Raw genomic sequence first — 21199 nt, 5'->3', positions numbered from 1 at the left:
CCAAAGCTCCCGAGGTGTGCACCATATCTCATATAGTGGACTCAACAAAACCGATAATAGATCCGAGTCCCACTTACCCTAATATAATTAACAAAATCAACCATACTTAAGAACCTCTCATATTAAGCAAGAAAAGAGAAACCAAATGCTCTGATACCAATGTAATGGAAATGGCCTATGAACTTTGAGAATAGTGGAATTAAGAGAATTAGAGTGAGCATTTTTGTGAGATTACTTTGAGAACATAGAGGGTGAACTTAATTGATGGTAGCAACATAAACATAGTACTTAATTAACTTGGCATGAACAATACTTTTGCGAGAGAGAGAGAGAGAGAGAGAGAGAGAGAGAGAGAGAGAGAGAGAGAGAGAGAGAGAGAGAGAATTAGAGAACATGACAATAGTTGAGGATCGAATTTACTTGGAGCCGCTCCCCCCCCTCCCAAGAGGCATTTGTATTATAGATTCTCCCATCAAGAGAGACTTGGTACAATACAATCTTTGTGCTCCTTGTGACCTTGGTGATGCTATGAAGATGGAAAGCTTCATGCATCACGAGCATAACATAAGCTTTGTGGAAAGCATTAGCTATCTCAAGCCTCAGCCCCAAGGTCTCAAACACCTTCGAAGGTGGAGAGAGCTAGCGGGAAATGAGGGTAGAGAAGAGGAAGAAGAATCATCCATAGGAGAAAGAAATAGTTCCTCACTTATCATCACTCTTCTTGCTTAGCATAGCATAATAGCATAGTAATGAAGATGAAGAAGATGCCAAGCTTAAGCATTGAAGCATGGCTCTTGGTTGGATTTACATTCCATAGCCAAGAGTGTTGGTGTAGGCTCTCCACTTCTCAACAAGCTTGGAGAAGGAGATGGAGCTCTTGCACTTTACACTCCACACTATGAGAGAGGGAGTGTGTATGTGTGTGGGAGAGTATACCCCCCCCCCCCCCCCCCCCCCCCCCCCCCCCTCTCTCTCTCTCTCTCTCTCGTATTATTTAATTATATCATTTGGACATGCCTCTTTTTTTTCTTTGAGAGAAAGAACTTAATTATTTATTTTTATGCATCTAAATTCTCATTGGACTCCTTTAAAGCCTACTCAATAGGATTCAAGCACATCATGAGGGCCACATGTGGAGGATTTTGACAAGTGTCTTTTATGCTTCTTAAGTCATTTGGTTTGAGTTGAACACTTCAAGCATTTAGTCAATTAAGCATGGAAACAGTTTATGCCTCTTGAGAGCTTATCTTTGAATTGAACACTTCAATAACCTTAGTCATTTAAGCATGAGAATCACCTCAAGCTTGGGCAAGGTTCTCACGAACACTTTAAGCACTATAGTTAGTAAGCTGACAAGCACCTCATGCTTGGGTAGGATTCCCACCTCAAGGTCAGCCCTAGCTTGGGTCAAAGGACTTTTTAACAATAACTTTGGAGGTCTTTAATGAAGCTAACCCTAAGGTCTTTTAAGCTCTATTAGATGCACGTTGCTCTTTGATAGACTACCTCCTTTTGGACCCCTGTTGAGATGTAACCACCTCTCCTCTTGGTTCCTTGTTGCTGAGGTAAATCTAAAAGCACTTATTGCACACTGCTCTGTGGTAGACCATCTCCTTTTGGACCCCTATTGAGATGCAACTATTTCTCCTTTTGGTCCCCTATTGAGATAGGTCTAAGAGCACATATCTATATCCTAACTCTTGTTGCCCTTTTATCTTCCCGTATGAAATGATCAGTTTAATATGAGAAAATCATTTGGTAAAGTTAGATATTATATTTTATGACAACTACTATCAATTAAGTTCGCCCTCTATGTTCTCAAAGTAATCTCACAAGAAAGGCTCACTCGAATTCTCTTAATTCCGCTATTCTCAAAGTTCATAGGCTATTTCCATTACAGACTTCATGAACCTTCTCTTGAACCACTGCAACGATCTTGGTGAGGGAGGCTTCAACCTCTTGTGTTTTTGGAAGCAGGGTCTCTTACCCCTTCACGTTCTCGAGCTTATGTACTCGAAGCTTAATTGCTGCGTTTTTCTCTACGAGTTCGTTGATCTGGGCCTTGAGGGCAGTGTTTCTAGCTTCTTTTTGGGCGGGGAGGTCCTTTGTCGGGGTGGCTGCCACAACAAGGAAACTCTTGAGTGGGCGAGCTGTTGATGTCTCGGGGGTGGGCATATTACCCAAACTGCTTGTTGAGGGCTCGGGGCTGCCAACAGGTGAATGCCTCTTGAGATTAAGATTTAACTCGTGTTAAGAGCGAGGGGGGAAGGCAGGGGTTGAGACAAACCTCCCCATCCAAGCGCTGCCCTGCACCTGGCGGGGAGCAACAGAGAAACGAGAAGGGCGAACCCTAATAGGGGGGGGGGGGAGAGAGAGAGAGAGAGAGAGAGAGAGAGAGAGAGAGAGAGAGAGAGAGAGAGAGAGCTCTTTCCAATGCAGCTTTACGATTGTCAGCACCCTAATGCTCACCAAACGAGGAGACTTCACACTCTTGAAAAAGCCTATTAGTATCATCACACGCCTTGCTTTAATGATGAACCTAGTTACTCACGTGAGAGACTCTGTACTATCGAATAGAAAAAAATTACATTTCTAAATAAATAATTTCTCCTTTTTTATTAGCAAAAAGGGGAGGCATCATTAAGGCCTCATCCCTATGGGGCATGCGAAAAAAGGCTCGAAGAGCTATCCCTTGACGACTATTATGGATGTATGTGAGACCACTCGGGCCTGCTAAGCTCCACTGAGGGAAGCTGAGAGAATGTCGGCGAGCTACAAAGAGGGTTGTTGACCCACATCTCTCTCTCTCTCTCTCTCTCTCTCTCTCTCTCTCTCTCTCTCTGTGGCCCTATTTTGTGTGTGTGTGTCTGCACTCCTATTCTCTGAGAAAAGGGGACCTCTACCTCTTCACAGTCTTTGGTAGATGAAGGGGACTAGGTGCAGGCAAAAAGGTGCAAGAGCAAAATTACGAGGTGTAGACAGTACGGTGCAGGGAGGAGGTGCATAGAGGGGGGGAGTAGGGGGGGATATTCTCACCTTTAGGGGGTTTTATTTTATGTAGTGTCAATAGGTACTCCCAACTTTGGGAAAAAAAAAATTCAATAAGATGAAGGTTAACAACTTGTGAACTGGAAATTGGAAAGGGGAGCTTTGGAAATGAGAGAGTTTTCTAGAGGTTCCACGAAAGGATAGAGCCAACCGACAAGCGACACAGAGGAGGGGGGAGGTGCTAGCCGAGGGACAAGGCATCAATGCATATGGAGTAGAGGAAGGGCACCAATGAAGTTAAGTATAGGAGTTGGTGCTCATGACATAGGAGCTAAGGCGCACGTAGACAACGTTGTCGGGTTGCAAACATAGCGGATGTAGTCCAACAATGATGACTATAGATAGAGGGGGGTCGTTGTTGTACAAGACTGGTGGACATAAGGGAGAAGCGGATTTGTTGGCAAATGAGCACATCAGTGCAATGAGTCACGTTAGTATAAGCTATGGGCAATGCCGCAAATGGTTTTGTGAATTGATTAATGTCTCGAATGCCTCTGTCGAAGGCATGAACGCATCCGGAGGAGAAACTAATGGATTCTAAAAAAGATAAATCATTTTTAGAGAGATACCTACAACTTGAAATTACAACTCGTACATCTAACCCCATGAGGTGGAGCATCTCAATCGGATAAAGTAGACCGGCCCATCATATAGACTTGGGGAACAACCCCTAAGGGCTACATGTCACACGAGCTATCAAGAGGGTTTGAACCCAAAACCTTGGACATAAGAGGCTCTTGCTCTATCAACTGAGCTAGCACTTGTTGACTAACTAATGGATTTTTAATTCTTTTGAAGCCACTAGGATTAGTATAATATGTGTAGTGTGCCAAGTATGTGCCATTTGTATATATTAGTGTGCTTATATGTTACCATTTAGCAAAATATACGTGCCATTTATAATGTGTTAAATTCGAAATAGTAGTGGCGGTTTTAGTCTCACTAAGGTAGCAACTTTTTTGTTTGATAGGTCATTTCGGCGTTATGAAGACATCAACAGACTATAGTCCACTAGTACGGCTGGCCGGTTCTTTCTCTCTCTCTCTCTCTCCCTCTCTCTCTCTCTCTCTCTCTCTCTCTCTCTTCGCATACGTGCAGCCTTTCTCTCTCTCTGTATCGCGCACTGTGACGCCGAGCGCGAGGGCACACTTGCCGGAGGAATTTGCTATCGACACATGTCGAGGGGAAGGGGCCGAAATCCCTTCCGCCATTATAATAGTATAGATAGATTTCATCCCCCCCAACCCCACCATGCACACCAAACTATGTTTGGCCTTGTAGCGCAAATTTTGTAGCATTGTCCGAAACCTGTGTTCGAAACCCGTTTTTTGTAGCATTGTTCGAAACCTGTGTCGAAGCTTTTAGATCTAGTGAGCAGCGATTAGCTTTCCCTTCGTCTAAGAACAAATCTTGAAATTTTCTGGTTTCATGGCACTACACTCACAAGGCAGATTAATTGCTAGGAATTGAGGAAGGAAGCCATGGCGACGCGCAATCGCACTCCCATTTTTCGTAAATACAGAGATGCGCTTCGGCAGGTGCGCCTCTCTTCGCCCTCCGGCCATCCTTCTTCTTCTTCCTCAGGAGGTCCAGTGATCGAGATGGCAACCGCTCCTTTCTTGAATCAGAAAGCAGGCTACAATCCTGTTAGTACCATCGATATTGATAATCCTCGGTACTCCATCCTGTCCTCTCCTCTTTTTGCAAAGCACTGGAAAATTCTAGCGATCTGGCTTGAGCACGATCTGTGTGTCACATGTGCCGTAGTTGCATGTGATCCCAAGAAACGATTCCTCCACATTGCAGGATGTTTTCAAAACCTGTTTGGTATATGAATAAGTGGGCTAGTTGTGTGTGATCTTCAATGTCTAGTGGTGAGATTATCTTGAGCATGGGCAGGTCACAGCAATCATGAATAAGACTTCTAGTTGTCAATGATGTCTTCTCACGAAGTTTGTCCACTTGGCTATTTGTTGTATACGACATCCTTGGGGAGTCCTTGTGCTCCCATCCTGGATGGCCCAACCGTGTTAGTTGTGTCCAAGGGGAGAAATTAGAATTAGGCATGAAGTCACTCTTTGAGAGGTTGGATGTTGATATTGCTTGTCTGCAAGTTGAGATGCAATATCTGCCCACCAATCAAATTTTCCTGGGATTATATATTGACACAAAGTAGTTCTTGCCTAGTATGACTCCCATTTATTGGCATGAATGTGCCGAAATATTATAACTGGAACTACACGTTTTTAGTTGATAGTGCAGGTAACCAATATGCAAGAAGTTACAACTCACAGTTCATGTAGTACTCGGCGATAGTGAGTTTTACAATATTTTTTCAGTTCTAAATTGTATTTTGCTCTTTATGTCCAAATCATTTCTTGCTGCTTTATGATTGTGTGAATTGTTGTATACTCCAGAGAGAGGATAGAGAGCTTTACCTCTAGTAGAGGCTGAAGTATACATCTGTCAAAGTAGGCAATGGAAATGAAAACTCAAAATGATGGGCTATCAGGGTATTTAGAGCTCTATTGCAAAGGGCTCAAAATGCAGTACTATATACATCGGGCATACAGTCGTGCTATGTAGACATGGCTAGCTTCATCCTAGTGCTTGAGTGTGTGTATAAGATTGAGTACATCAATTAGTTGGGGGGGGTGGGGGGGAAGGTTAACCCTTAGAGTTGGGTTTGATTGAAAATGAGCCACTCTCCTGCACATATTGCTGATGGATTGGCATGGTCTTCGTAACGAAGTCTAGGTTTGTGAGCCTGGTGCTCTTTGTCTTTGACTCTTTCTTAGGCTCGGAGAGCCTCAACGCGCTAACATGTGACCCCTTCCGTGGTGTTGTAGGTTTGGGATAGATGTTTGAAAGAAGTTTGCCATGTGTGACGTAATGTCTACGCGTTTGTGTAGTATGTGTGTGTAGTGTTGTCATTCTTTGTCGTTGTATCTCTATGAAGAATGAATTGGCTTGATCTGTTGACTTCGTGATCTATTGTAGTAAGGCACTCCCTAAAGAGAATGGGATTTTTTTTTGATAGAAGTTAGAACTATATTATTTGCTTATATATATATACATACTCCTCGATCTCTATTCCATTATGACAATCTGACCTTAGTAATATGATCCCATCTCTTGGGTCTAGTGCCACCATAAGTCCCATTCGAAGGTTATAGGAGGTTGTGAATGCCCCCCCCCCCCCCCCCCCCCCCCCCCCCCCCCCCCCCCCCCCTCCCCCCCCCCCAAAAAAAATTTTTTTTTAAAAAAAAAAAAAAAAAAGAAGGGAAGAAAGAAAATTTATTGCCGACACTTGCACAATACTGAACTTGAAAGACAATAGGAATTTTGGGCACCACAGAACTCAAGATACACATCATGACATATAAAGATGACACAGAGAAATGAAATGCTCCTTGGGAGTTAGCTGGTCCCCAAACTACCCCAGCGGTATTTTTTATCATGTTAATCAAAGCAAAGTGCAGGAGCTTTTTGCTTGGGGAGACGATTGTCAAACACCAAATACAATTGCTTTATTTTATTATCTATAGCTCTTTTGGCCAAATGCAACTCTATAAAAGCTATGCTATGAAGAACCTATACACAAAAACATTGAGTTTCCTTGCTCCACATGTAGAGGAAAAAGCATAAAAGCATATGCGATGTTTTCACATCAACATCGTTTATATTGGTGCCATGCAAGCAATCATGCCGTATGCAAGATCATGATAAAAGCTAGTGAATGGGCTAATGGGCTTAAAGAATAACCAAGGCCCCATGAGATGCAATTGGGAATGCCATCATTTGGTGATGACAATGGACATATCTCAAATAGTCCCTAGTTGTGACATCCCAACGGTTATGATGCGAAATATGGACTTCGGATGTCGGGTTTATTTATTACGTGGTTTGTATCCCATACGTCTACTATCTTGCTTTGCAAGGTTCAAGTTTGAACCATCGGCAAGATATGTATGCATGTTTTGACAGACTACCCTATTGATTGCTTAATATGATAAAGTACCAATTGGTTAATTTGTCTATGTTGACGGGTTTTTGACCATGTTATTACTTTAGCTCGTGTAGAATGGTTTTCCTTATAGCCTTTTACATCCTCTCAATGACAACCTCACACGAGCATCCCTAGCGGTCTACATCTACATGTACTCAATATACAACTCATGTCAAAAAATGAGAGAGAGAGAGAGAGAGAGAGAGAGAGAGAGAGAGAGCGCATCTACTCTTGCCCCACCTTACACTCCTGCCCCTCCACGCACCCTTGTCCCAGCTGTAGCCTCTCTAGCGTGGTCCCCTCTCTTCTTCCACGACCTTGCTCCTTAGTAGCTCCTGCGGGCTGATTCCCCGCTTCCCTGTTGGCAAGTCTTTCCAACAGATCCTAGCTTTGCGATTTCTTCAACCGGCAGTGTTGCCCCTCTTGGCTGTCGTCACGCCGCCTCCGGCATCTACAATGATTCGCCCCATGGCCTCTTCATCAACTTCTCTGTCTTCTTACTTGCTTTCCAAGCTACCTCCCTACCTTCCTCAACACGGAGCTCGTCAGGACACTTGTCTGTGCCTGGAGAAGGTTGCCTTGTGCCCTTGCTCCTACACCAGCCTTCCCACCTAGTGCTGCAGACTCCTTGGCACTTGTTCGAGCGTTTCTCCCTATGTTGATTCTGTTAGTTCGTTGGTGCTTTCCAGTTTCGGGTTTGATCTTTCCTCTTTGGTTCCTATTTTGTTTTTCTTTGTGGGTGTGTGTGTCCCTCTATTGGCTTGCTTCCGGGTGTTCGTGCGTGGAAGCTTTCCATTAGAGTCTTTTGTGTGTATATGATGTGCATGTGTGCTGTTTGTTGCTTGCTTTCGGGGGTGTGCATGCATGCGTGGTGGTAGCTTGTTCTTTAGGTTTGTTTTCTGTTTTGTTCGTTTTGTTTTCCTTCCTCTTCTTTTCGCTGGCATGGGTTGTTTGTTTTGGTTTTATTGTTGCTTGATGGCGGTGGGTTTGTTGAAGGTCAGCTAGCTGCTCTCATCTCTGCTTGCTCTACCAAGCTTCTTTGGTAGGGTTTCACCCGTATGCAATGTCAAAGCCTCCCCCACCGTCTCCCGATTGTTCCCTCTTTAGCCATGGTCTTAAGGAGCCACCTTCAGCAAGTGGATTGTTCGATCTTTTGGATGAAAGCTTCTTGTCAGCTCCGATGCAGTGCTATGTTACCCACCTTGTGACCTCCTACCGAAGTCTCTTGGTGACGTTAGTTGCCTCTTCACCCTCATCTTCGTCTCTTTCTCCTCTGTTCCTCCATTACCTCTTGCTGTCAGATTTTACTAGTTGGTGGACATTTGTCCGACATCAAGCTTCTCGTAGTTGCTCATTGTCATCTTGATCATTGGTGGCTCCGGTTCTTAATTTGCAGTTGCTGACTGGGCTTTTGGTCGAAGTGCCTATCTTTCAGAGGCTATTGGCATCCCTTCTCCACTTAGCTTGCCAGGGCACTTTTTACTCTCTATAGGAGAGGTTTTTTTCCCTTGGCCTTCAGTCTTCTCAGTTTGGTTATGTGCCTAGTTGTATCTCGTTTTTACATTGTGTTTGATGCCTACGGGCCTACTATGTAAACAGTGATGTACTTGCTCTGAGAATAGGCACCATTTGGGCATTTTGGGTGATTTTTAAGTAGTAGAATCAGCCTCTTTTGAGAGAGAGAGAGAGAGAGAGAGAGAGAGAGAGAGAGAGAGAGAGAGAGAGGGGTTTGTAGTAGTATTCATTTCTAGTATTTAGCTTACATTAGGACTTCAGAATTTGTTCCTTAGTGAGAAAAAACTCAGACTTCTTAGCTGCAATGTACAGCTGACACTCATCCAAACGGGCTAAAACCTTTTCAACATCCTTTTCATGTTGTTCCCACGATGCAGAGAAAATGAGAATATCATCAAGAAAGATGAACATACACACGCCAACCATATTGCCAAAACGGCCTACCATGAGACGGTTGAATGTACCCACGGCACTTGTCAATCCAAAAGGCAACATCCTCCCATTGCCCACGAAAGGCGGTCTTGTAGATATCGCCTTTGAATACCCTTACCTGATGGTAATCCACTTTTGAGATCAACCTTACAGAAAACCTTTGCCCCATTGAGTCTATCGAGAATATACTCAATGCAAGGCATCGGAAACTTGTTCTTGACGGTCATCTTGTTTAAAGCCCTGTAATCAACACACAAACGAGACAAACCATCCTTCTTGCGGACAAATAAAATAGGAGCAGCAAAAGGACTTACACTAGGACGTATGAATCCTCTGGCCACCAACTCCGTGAGTTGCCGCTCTAATTCTTCCTCTTGGGTCTTGTTCAAAATGTAGGGGGCCTTATTGATTGGCTATGCCCCCTCCATGAGTTCGATGCGATGGTCCTCCGGCCGCTCGGGAGGGAGATGGGGTGGAAGATCATCCTGCAGAAAGAGGTGCTCATACTTGGTAAACAAGCCTGAATACGTGTCTGGAGCCTTGAGGCTTTGAGTAACTGGGGAGGCATAGATGAATGCCGCTTGTGCTCCTCTTCGTAAAACGCTTCGCGTGCACATGAGAAATGAGAGGTAAAGAATGAAGACCTCCTCACCACGAATGGTCATGGGAGAGTCACTTTTGGCATTTAGAGTGAGCGGATTATCTGCCCAATCAATGAGCAGGTTATGCTCAGAAACAATCTAATGCCCAAAATCATATCACATCGTGAGAGAGGAGACACAACTAATTTCTACGGAAGGAAGCTTGCTGAACAATGAATAACACATCAAGGCACTCTTTTGTAATGAGAGGGTCCATACCGGAAGCGAAGCCCGACACTTCGAGAGGAGTCGTCTGGTTAACCTCTAGGCGAGCTCTCTCTACAAGAGAGTCACCAATCATATCATGCATACTGCCTGAATCAAACAATATGATAAAACGTTGACCTTTCACATGACCATAACATTTAAAGAGAGACTCATCAATGTGTGTGTCAGAGACATGTGGAGAATCAGATTGGTTCACTAAAGTGCTTGTGGTAGCTGTTGGTGCTTTGGGTTCTTTAGGTGGTGCTGTCTGCCTTTTCTAAAACCATTTTTAAGTCAATAATGTTTTGTTTTATCTAGTTTTGTTTCATAGCAAACTAAGTGATTTAGTTAGTTTGTTTGTTTGTTTTTGTTTTTCTTTTCTTTTCTTGTGTCCCTTGCTTTTATAGTTTTATGAGTGCTTTATTCCCTCTTATAATTCGTGAGTTCAGACTATTCTGAACTTATGAAGGTATATTCTTTTGCGAAGTAGAGAAAGATTGGCTAGAAGAGTTACCATTCTTACCATTCTTACCGTTCTGTGGGTTCTGGGGAGTCTGAGAGGTACTGTGAGAAGACTTATTTTCCTTACGCTTTCCTTTGTTGTGCTTCATCTCCTGCGAGAGCATTCGCTACCGCCTTGTTGAGATCTATTGGGTCGAAGACTTTGACATCGAACTTGATATACTCGTCCAACCCGAAAAGGAATGCCTCTTTGCGCTCATCATCCGATTTACGTAATTGGGTGCCGAGCTGCAAAACACGGTTAGAGAAATACATAACTAGCATACCATTTTGCTTGAGATTGCGCCAATCTTCTTTCAACCGCGCTAAGTATTGAGGTGGCATAAATCGCGCCTTGAGCTTGTCTTGGAAGTCGGCCCAATTGAAAGAAAGGGGCACACCTTCCTCGGCTTCCTCTAGGTGCGCGGCCAATTGTGCCTCTTGCCATGTGTGATACCAATTAATGGCATCACCGGCAGGATACATGGTTGCCGTCAAAACTTTGCTATTCCCTGTTTTCTTAGTTGTCGCAAAGTAAGCATAAAATTGGTGCAACCAAGAATGAATAACATTAGCATCCATCTTACCGTCATACTTACTGAATGTCAACTGAATCTGCATCTCTACTTGTGCTACCTGATGAATCGTCAACCTCCTTGAGTGGGTCAGACTTCGAGGTGAGTACTTGTAGGACCAACTCTTGCATGCGTTGGTCTCTCTGCGCCTCATGCTCTAATTCCATAGCCGCTCGCTTTTCTTCGGCCACTATGCGTAGAGCTTCGCGCGCTTGCTTGCGCTCAAGCTCCATAGTTGCCTTTCTTTCTTCGGCCGCTATGTGTGAGCTTCGCGCGCTTGTTCGCGCTCAAGCTCCATAGATGCCCTTCTTTCTTCATGGTCGCGATCCATGGCGGCGCGTTGCGCCTCTTGTTGTAGCATGATGTCCATCATCGACTTGATCAAAGCCTCCATAGGATATGGTGCAATCCGTGGTGTAGATGGGGATGGGGGAGGATCGGGGAACAATCCTCTTGGTGTAGAAACTTCTTCATCTCCAACTCCACTCTCATCACCTTTACACAAAGTATTCATTCCGCTTCGAGTGATGACCAGACACTTAGATCTTGGGTACTTGGGTCTTGAGGTACTTGGGTTCTTGAGGTTCTTAGCTTGCAATCGGTGTTTGATAAGGCTTTTCTCTTACCCGAGCTCGACTCTTTCCTGCGGGCGCACCCCTTGGCGGCCTTGCGCTCACACCAAAGTTGCTTTTTCCCACCTCATGTCGATTGGCCGGCCGCGAAGTGCACGGTCCGCTCTCAATGAGGGAAAAGAGGAACAAGGGGAGGTTGGACAAGCCCTTCTTTCTTGGGTTACCTGCCATTGTTCAAAAACACGATTAGGAATCGACACGCCCAAGTGGACTTGGGTTACGTGCGACCGCAACAAGCAATTATTTTTTTTGTGGTTCTTTCCTTGAGTGATACAGAACACTGGCAAAAAGCTCTGATACCAATGTAAGGTGCAACGGAAGTGAATGTTGATAGTGCTTAGGATGGGTGCTCCGAACAAGGTTCCTTTTACATACGGAAGGGGCCTTCCGATCTTTAGAGAGAGAGGGCAACGCTCACAAACAAAGTGAATGCTACTGTGAATGAAAGTGCTGGGAATGAGAGAGAGAAGATACGACACCAGGCAGTTCTCAAACCCTCCTCCAAGGACCTCCCTCTCTATGGCAAGAGATGCAATGGACTTGATGCTATGATGCTAGATGAGGCTAAGTCGATGACGACGGCGACGGCGACGACGGTGATGATGATGATGCTATGGCGAAACTGAAGGGAAGTAAAGGTGCTGGCTGATCCGACCCGAACGTGCAACTGCTTGGCTAATCTGGTACGGCTGGTCCCGAGACTTTAGGGCTGAAATCTGAGAGTAAAAAAGCTGCTGCTGTCCTGCTGAAATGCTGCTGAGGACGTGCTGAAAACGTTGATGATGGTCTGCTGAAAACACTGGCGATGATGAGGAATCGCTGATCTGAATTGCTGATTAGGGCTGAGAACGCTGAAATTCGCAACTCTGAAAACGCTGGATGCTGGTGGAGAAAACACTGACAAGCTGGCTCTGTTGCCATTGCATACTGTAGCCTTCTTGTGTTCTCTGGCTCTATCCAGCGCCCTCTGTCTCCCTTTATATTTCCTTAGAGATGGGTCGAGCAGCCTTTAGGATAAGTCCACGATTTGGTTTATTATTAATAAGTGCAAAGTCACTTATTAAGTTTTAGGAGATGGTTCACATGCTGTTAAAAATGGGTGCTCGTGTGGTGGCTTATACACATGCTGGGTACTGGGTAATCATGCTAATGATCATGGTTGTGCAATCAGAGGAAATGCAACTACTCTAAGTGCCTGGACATGCACGGCCTACGCACAGGCTCAGAAAGGTGCCAGAACACTTCATAGGCTAACCTGAACTCTAGACCTGAGATAGCTTGTCCACATGCACATAGGGTTAGATGTGCACGTGCGTTCTGCCCTTCATTCCTCTCACATCGGGAGCATAGATCTACCCCTTGGTGGCCATCCGCAATCCCACATCAAGAAGGATGCAAAGGTGCATCAAAGTAGCCCTGGAGGTGCCTTGTCTTGAGAAGTTAACGCGGCGACATTCATTATTCGAGTCAATAGAGTATGCACTTGAGGTATTGCATGTGTGTACATTCCATTTACGCAATCAAAAGCAAGTACCACATCGGCAACGGTGTAGGGGGCCCTTGAGAGGGTTGGTTGGGACCCCGTTGAGTGTCATTCTCCTCTTCTCTCTTTCTCTCTCCCTCACATCTCTATTGCACTCTCTGATTCCCTCTCTTCCGGGAAAGGTAAAAGGAAACATCACTCAAGCTAAAAGGAATTACTAATGCATGGAAAGAAAGAAAAGGATTTGTGGAAGTGTAAAACCTAGATCTTCACCTTTTCAATTCCCCTGCACCTGACATTGGGACCCCATCGGGTGTCATGCCTCTCTCTCTCTCTCTCTCTCTCTCTCTCTCTCTCTCTCTCTTCCCCCACATCTCTACCGCTCTCTCATTCCCTCTCTTCAGGGAAAATAAAAGGAATCATCTTTCAAGCTAAAAGCAATCACTAACGCAAGGAAAAGAAGCAAAAGATTTGTGAAGTGTAAAGTCTAGATCTTCACCATTTCAATTCCGTTGCACTTGACAAATACTTCACTTTTATTTTTGAGGACGGAAACGCTTCTCCAAGCGGGGAGTAATGTTAGTCCAAGGGTAGCCAGGCACGGCCCAATGGGAACATGGCACGGGGGCTTGACCCTATATATAGGGAAGAGGTAGGATGGGAGGAGCATGTTGTTTCCTAGTTCTCCCTTGGCCTTTCAGATAGCGCAGCAACAAAGCGGCTGTGAAAAAGAAAAAGCAGATTTTGCCTATCTCCGATGATGAGGGTTGCAAATACAGTTGAATTCCGAGAGCAAAATAAAAATTTCTGAGATAGAATCCCTCAAAACTGAGCATTGAAAAATGCAGCAAATTGAAACAATTTGTTCTTCGCTTTTTAGATGTATATCATATACAAAACCAACAGTCACTATTGCCAAAAAAGATGAAGTGGAAGTGAAGCCCACCACTGCATATTTTGAGGAACTCGTGATGATTGTGAAGAAAATGCATCAGATAATGTAGTTTTGAAGATACCGCATGGATGATCTTGTGTTTCAGGAAAAAAAAATTGTCCTGCTATATAACAACAATATGGTAGAATGGGAGTGTAGCCACCCTTTGTTTCTTTTTTATTGTTTCTTAATTGCCCATTTTTACCCACTTGTAGAAGTCAACTTGGCCTTCAAGAGCTTTCTTAACATTAAAGGTTGCAAATAGAGACTAGTCTCACCGTCTTCCATGCTGAAAGTAGATGGGTGTTGAGAGGTTCAATAGCAAGAACATTATATGCATTGTGCATTGTTGAGGCTTTATCAGGCTGCCTATGTGTAATGTACATGAAGATTCTCTATCGAGCTACGTGTTACTACTAGATGCAAATGAGCAACTTCATGAAAGCGTACCTCATGCAATTTTGTGTTCTAGGGTTTTTCCCTCTCTTCTTGCCTGCTTAATTGTAAGGTGCAGCGGAATGAATGTTGTATTTTCTCAAGATTAGTGATCTTTATTGCTCAAGGTTCCTTTTAGTTCTTAGGGAAGGAGAGAGCCTTCCGTCTTGTGGAGAGTGCTATGATCACGAACAAAGTGGATATTGTGCGTGCAAGTGAATGAGACTGAGAGAAGGAGAGAGAAGAGATACGACACCCGAGAGGTTGTAAAACCCTCCTCCGAAGGCCCCACTCTCGTCGGCGAGAGTGGTCTACTTTGATTGCACAAAGGTGTACAATGCGTATGCAATGGAATGATGCAATGGGACTATGCCGATGACGATGACGGTGATGACGACGACAACTTAGGCTAAAAACTGTGATCTTCTATATGTTGAATTTCTTGGACTGTTTCGGGGCTGAAAATGACTGTTGTACTGCTGTCCTTGTGGCTGAAAATGATGGCTTTGTCGGGGTTAATGCTGAAGATGAAAACGCTGATGTGATGGTACCATAGGCTGCGTATTAGGCTATGGTTGCATGCTGAAAACACTGGATCAGCAGGTCAATTCAATGCTGAAAAACGCTGGAATGGACAGCAGGTCCTAGCGTTAGTAGTTTCTGAAAAACGCTGAGATGGAGGGGAAAAAACGCCAGGCTTACAACTTGATGGCGATGCTTTTGCTGTGGGAGGAAAACGCCCAAAAGAGGGAGATGCTGGCGATGGAAATCTGCTGGGAATGGGAACTTGCCGGGCGAGGATGGAATCCAAAAACGCTGGGGGTGCTGGGGGGTTCTGTTGAGAAGTTGCCTTGTTGAGCGGGAAGCTCCTGCTGCCTCTTCTGCCAGAAAGTGCTAACTTGGGTTTGCTTATATATTAACTTAGCAAAATTGCCCTACCTACTTTTGTTGGAAAGTCATTTAAAAATAAGGGAAAATTACCAAAATACCCCTCTAATTTGTGGAAATTTCCAAAATACCCCTCAAATTTCAAAAATTCCCAAAGTACCCCCATCTACAAATTTTCCAAAATTCCCAAAATATTCCTGGTTGTGAGAGTAAATTTCTTCAAAAAAATAATAATTTGTAGCTTTTCATAAGAAGAGTGATTGTCTACCATACAGGATGCTAAAACTAAAATTTGAGTTGGTTATGTAGGCTTTGGAGATGAATTAATTCATTATTTTTAGATATAATTCACTTTTTTTGCGAGGTAATTTGCGACAAATTACGTACTAAGCACTCAAAAACCGATCTCAATTGTCAAACAAGAATAAAGATTAGAAAATGTTGAAGAATCCAACGAAAATAGATACAAGGGTATTTTGGGAATTTTTTAAATTTGAGGGGTATATTAGGAATTTCCACAAATTAGAGAGGTATTTTGGTAATTTTCCCTAAAAATAATAAGTGAAATTAACCAAAAATAGGAAAATAGGCTAAATGCACTGGAAAATTCCCCTGACTGAATCTATTGGATTTTGAAGGGAATACTGATGATCATGCTGTGTGCAACCGGAGGATATGCATCTATGCTAAGTGACTGAGCATGCACGGTCTACGAATAGACTCACAAAAAGTGCCAGATCACTGCTAATCTAAACTGACTGGACTGACTGAACCCTGTTGTGGTGTAGCTTGTCCACAGACACATAGGGCTTGATTATTGCCCTGAATTTTTCCCTTAAATTTCTAGCAAAGCATTTTTGACTGTTGGAAAATTGGAATTACATCATAGTTGTATATTTGGTATTGTCTCCTTTGTTAATGAGAGACTTTGTGCTCTTTTGTTAAGTTTGCAAGTGCTGTGCACCCAAGTTCCTACTAATGTTGAGGTTTTCTCGATTGCATCCCTCATCAATGTGGCCAACCAAGTAGGGACTTCTGTCCTCAACTCCTAAAAAGTGTGACCGAGTAGGATATTTTCTAACTGTAGTGTAGATTTTTGACGCTGAGTGCTCCAAACAAAGGGCTTGAGGAGCTCAAACGCCAGATTCAAATGCAGGCAGCAGGCCTTGAGAGGTAGGGGTATGATTGAAAGTCAGTCTCCAAGGAAGGTTGAAGAAAGAAGGGTAGGGTGTCATGTCTTGTACCCTCAGACTAACCCTTGGGTAGTCTACATGAGAGGCAAGGTGGATCAAGTAAGTGCAGAGCTGGATGTAATTTGAACGAAGATATGTGTTCAGTCACATGCAAATTTCTTTTAGTTGTAGCATTCATCTATCTTTGCCTTGGTTTACAACCCTTTAATTTGCATGTAGGGCAGGGGCTGTGGCTATAAGTCTACCACCACAGTGGGTCGACATTTCTGAGGACATATCAAACAATATGCAGCAAGCTCGTGTCAAGATGAATGAGCTTGTAAAGGCTCATGCGAAGGCATTACGGCCCACATTTGGTGACAACAAGGATGAACAACGAGCAATCGAGTCACTTACATATGAAATAACTCGTTTGCTAAAGAAATGTGAAAAGAGCCTTCAACAACTTTCTACAGGCAAAGGCCCCAATGAAGATGCAACACTCAGGAAGAATGTTCAAGTATGTAAACCTTTTGTATTACTGAACTGTATGTGCTGTCAAATATATGTGTAGTAGTCAATTTAACATAGAGATGTAGCTTGTTGGAGTAGTGCATCCCAGAGCTGGTGTTGCTTAGGCAGTTGTTGTCATTTAGCTTTTCTAGTCTTACCTGCTGCTGCTTCAGCATTCCCATTGTGTAGTACCAAGTTTGAAGAATTTGTTTGCATTTTCCTAACTTGCAAGGCTGTGTCGTGGATTATAGAGATCGCTGGCAACAAATCTTCAATCACTCTCGATGGAATTCCGAAAACAGCAAAAGGGCTATTTGGAACGGTTGCAGCGTCAACAGGATGTATGTGTTGTTTTTTTAGTAGTTGAAAAGCTTCAAGCAATGGTCCTTTCTAAAGAGCAAGTGCTTGAGTACTTTCTCTTATGCTTCAGGTCCCAATGGCTGCCGACTTGGGCATGAACTTGAATGAACATAGAAGCAGCAGCATAGAGGATGATGATGATCTGGTAAATTGACATGAACCATCTCTTCAAATAATTACTTTTACTGAAATTTTCAGAAGTCAAGCTACAGCATAAGATGCAAGCTTTTTAATCTTCCTGTTGTCAGGGCTTTGGCAAGCTGCATTTGTCTCAGGTGAAAAAGGTGGAAAAGATGAGTATAGAGCGTGAAAAGGAGATTTCACAGGTAAGATTTCCATGCCTTTTAACTTTTTAGGCAGATCAATCAGCTGTTTTTAGAATTTACCTGAAAATTTCTCATCATGTGGATGCTTTGTCCCGGTGTATCTCCAGTATCTTTAATTTACCTATGTCAAGTTGCAGCATGAAGTTAGGCAAAGATTTATCAGAGGGTGTCCTTTCAAAGAAAAATGCAATTGTAGTACTCATTATGAGGCCATATCATGTATCAAAAGTGGTTCTTTACACAGATTGTTGAGTCCGTGAATGATTTAGCTCAAATCATGAAGGATTTATCTGTTCTGGTCATAGATCAGGTGAGTTGGCAGACTAAATTTATGTTTAATGCGATTGCTGTTACTTCGCAATTAATTTTTTCTACCTTGTTCTGCATCACATAGGGAACTATTGTTGATCGCATTGATTACAACCTCCAAAATGTTGCTTCTTCGGTTGAGCAAGGAGTGAAACAACTAGAGAGGGTAATCTCTCTCTCTCTCTCTCTCTCTCTCTCTCTCTCTCTCTCTCTCTACATGTGTGTGTGTGTGTGCGTGTGTATCACCCAAGTCGGATAGATCTTTGAGGTCTCTTGGGATTTTTTCTTCGATGTTCATGAGTGTGTGTGTGTGTGTGTGTGGGTAGATTGGTTTTTGAGTAAAAGGTCTTGAGTGTTGGATAGATCTTTAAAGTCTCGTGGGATCGTTCCTACAACGTTCAAGCATCTCTTCTTCTTCTTTCCCCCCCTCCCATCCTGCCCCCTGCGGCATATAAATATCATGCTCTTGCACATGCATTTATCCAGATAGGCACAGACTTAAAAACACCTATACATGAACACATGCATAAGCAAATGACAGTGGCACACAAGTCGTGATCCAAATGGTTTTCTTTGAACCTGTGTTTTTGCAGGCTGAGAAGACACAGAAGAAAGGGGGCACGGTGATGTGCGTGATGATACTCATCTGCCTCTGTCTTTTCATGATCTTTGTATTGATGATTAAGTGGCTGGTGTTGTAGCACATAAGGTGGTGTATAAACCTAAGGTGTCCATGCAGTTGGGGGGTGGGTTTTGGGTGGAGGTGGTTCTGTATTTCATACTGGAATATCTGGATTTATCAGCCTCCTGTTATAGATGTGATCTAAGGTGGCATCGGGCGGCAAAAGGAAATCGAATAACTGGCTTGCGTTGCCTTTGATTTTGTAAATGATGAGTAGGGAGCTTTTGATCTTCTTGACAAGCAGAGGCTGGCGTGTTGGGCAGAATTCTTTTGTGGCAAATTTGCTGTCACTAACAACCCGGGAAGTGTTGCTGACAGAGAGAGGTTGACGGAGAGAGGGTTGTCTACATATACTCGAAAATGTATTAGGACATCAACCATACAAAAGAGGAGGATGCCTTCTTTACAACATGTACATGACAATGGCTGCTGATTTGCTGTTAAAGCACAAATTGACAGCTATGTTCTATTTTGCACTCGAACGTTTTTAGAATGTATCTTTAATGTGTCATATAATTAGAAAGAGCATGGCAAGAAGAGCTTGTGTGTCTCTTTGGACGTTACAATTGTGGGCTGTTTATTTAAGGTTTGCATCGACCTTTTCTGCTGGTCACTGTTCACGTGATTGCGTAATTGCAAGTGTTTGCAATTGAGTTAAGCCTTCTCGTGTATTTAGCTATTTGATGCTTACAGGCTGCTTTTTATGGTGGGTGACTCTTGAATTGTGTGAGGAATGGGTTGAAGCAATCTCCTCATGCTTGGTATGAGAAGGTTGACACTCATTAGGTCAACGAGACTTTTGTAAAAGTCCAACAGAACGCACATTGTATGTAAAGCGTGAGGGTGATGTACTTCTCATTGGGGTTCTCTATGTAGATGATTTGTTGATCACTGACCAAATGAGAGACATATTGCTGAATTTCAGGCTGATTTGAATGCTACTTTCAAGATGTAAGATTTGGGATTGTTGCATTGTTATTGGGTATATAGTGTAAGTAGTGTGATGGTGGTATTGTTTTGTGTTAGAAAAGTTACATATAGACATTGTTATGTAAGTTTGAACTTGAGGATTGCAAACCTATTGTCACTCCTATGGAAAGAGGTTTGAAATTGAGTTTTCATGATGATGGTGATCCTACCAATGTCACTCTTTACCAAATCGATGTTGGTTGCCTCATTTATGTATACACCACGAGGCCGGATATTCAATTTGCAGTCTCACAGGTCAACAAATTCATGCATAGTGAAGGGTCTAAGCATTGGCAGGTTGTCAAGAGGATTTTTCGCTACTTGATTGGCACTTTACATCTTGGCTTGTTTTATCGCAAGGGGGAATCATTGCCGCGAGATTTATATGCTTTTTGGGACTCGGATTGGATTGGTTGTTTTGACACACGAGTGTCCACAAGTGGTTTTTGTTTCATGCTTGGCAGTTCATGCATATCATGGTTGAGCAAGAAGCAGCTTATTGTGGCCACTTTCCGTTGTGAGTCTGAGTACAGGGTAGTCTTCATAGTAGTTACGGTTGAGTCTGTATGGCTTAAACGCCTTATGACTGATTTTGGTGTTGGACATGACACTGTCAACACTATCTACACTGATAGTCAGAGCGCATTGGCAGTTGCGAGGAACCCAATTTTTCATGCTCGCATAAAGCACATTGAGGTGCATTACCATTATGTCAAGGAGAAGCTCTCAGCAAGAGAGTTTAGCTTGGTTTGTGTGCCAACATATGACGACCTTGTAGATTTTTTCACAAAGGCATTGTCTTGTGAGAAGTTTGAAGCTTTCCACAAAGCTTTGGGCTTACTCCCCTTTGTGGAGTGATCATGTCCTTAGGGCATGGCACTTCCCTATACTCTATGTGCCAACTCTCATTCACCGCATCACTCCCAAGGGGGATTTGTTTCCATATACATGTGGTAGTGATGTGTGTGAACACATTTAGGACCGCCGGGGCATTGTTTTCCTTGCTAGGAGGTTTTTCCCCGTGCATTGTATATATGCACATCACTCTAGGCTATCTAATCTTTCTATTGTACACTAAGTAATACACTCTCTCTTTTGTGCCTTGAGCTTCCTTTGTCTTATCAAGCTGTGTGTGTTTTCTTGGAACCTTAATTCCAACACCATCCTACCTCTTCCCTATATAGCCCATGACTAGGGTTGAGCCCCCATGCCACATTCCCATTTGGGCCCTACGTGGCTACCCTTGGCCTAACATTACGTCCCCCTTGGAGAAGCATGTATGTTCTCAAAAACAAAAGTGGATTATTTCTTCTTAAGAACACGAATATTTTCCAACCTGATCTATACCATGATAGTCAAGAATATGTTTAGATTAATGTGGTTGAATGAGAGATTCAATGAAATCAACAAGAAAATATTGATTGATGACATTCTTATTCCTATGTAGCGTTTACATAGACAACTGATGCAAAAAATATGATGAATATGAGTGTATAGACCATATCTCTAACTGGCTTGATTATTTTGAATGGATCACAACTCCTAAGAGGTAACTAGATGGATGACTA

The 21199-nt window shown here is 43.3% G+C and overlaps 1 protein-coding gene across 1 annotated transcript; it reads left to right on the top strand.

Annotated features, from left to right (window-relative positions):
• The first annotated feature begins 4361 nt into the window (after positions 1–4361).
• Positions 4362–19228, top strand: LOC147444188 (tlg2p-like protein a). Its single transcript, XM_086526894.1, has 8 exons — positions 4362–4723; positions 16713–16992; positions 17237–17326; positions 17416–17490; positions 17594–17671; positions 17916–17981; positions 18066–18146; positions 18574–19228. Exons 1-8 carry the CDS (start codon positions 4530–4532, stop codon positions 18679–18681), a joined length of 972 nt encoding a protein of 323 aa, XP_086383020.1. The 5' UTR covers positions 4362–4529; the 3' UTR covers positions 18682–19228.
• Positions 19229–21199: the final 1971 nt, after the last annotated feature.

The sequence above is a fragment of the Adiantum capillus-veneris genome, chromosome 13, assembly GCF_014529385.1.
Source record: "Adiantum capillus-veneris isolate H3 chromosome 13, ASM1452938v2, whole genome shotgun sequence".
NCBI classification, from domain to species: domain Eukaryota; kingdom Viridiplantae; phylum Streptophyta; class Polypodiopsida; order Polypodiales; family Pteridaceae; genus Adiantum; species Adiantum capillus-veneris.
This window is presented reverse-complemented; position numbering and strand designations above follow the sequence as displayed.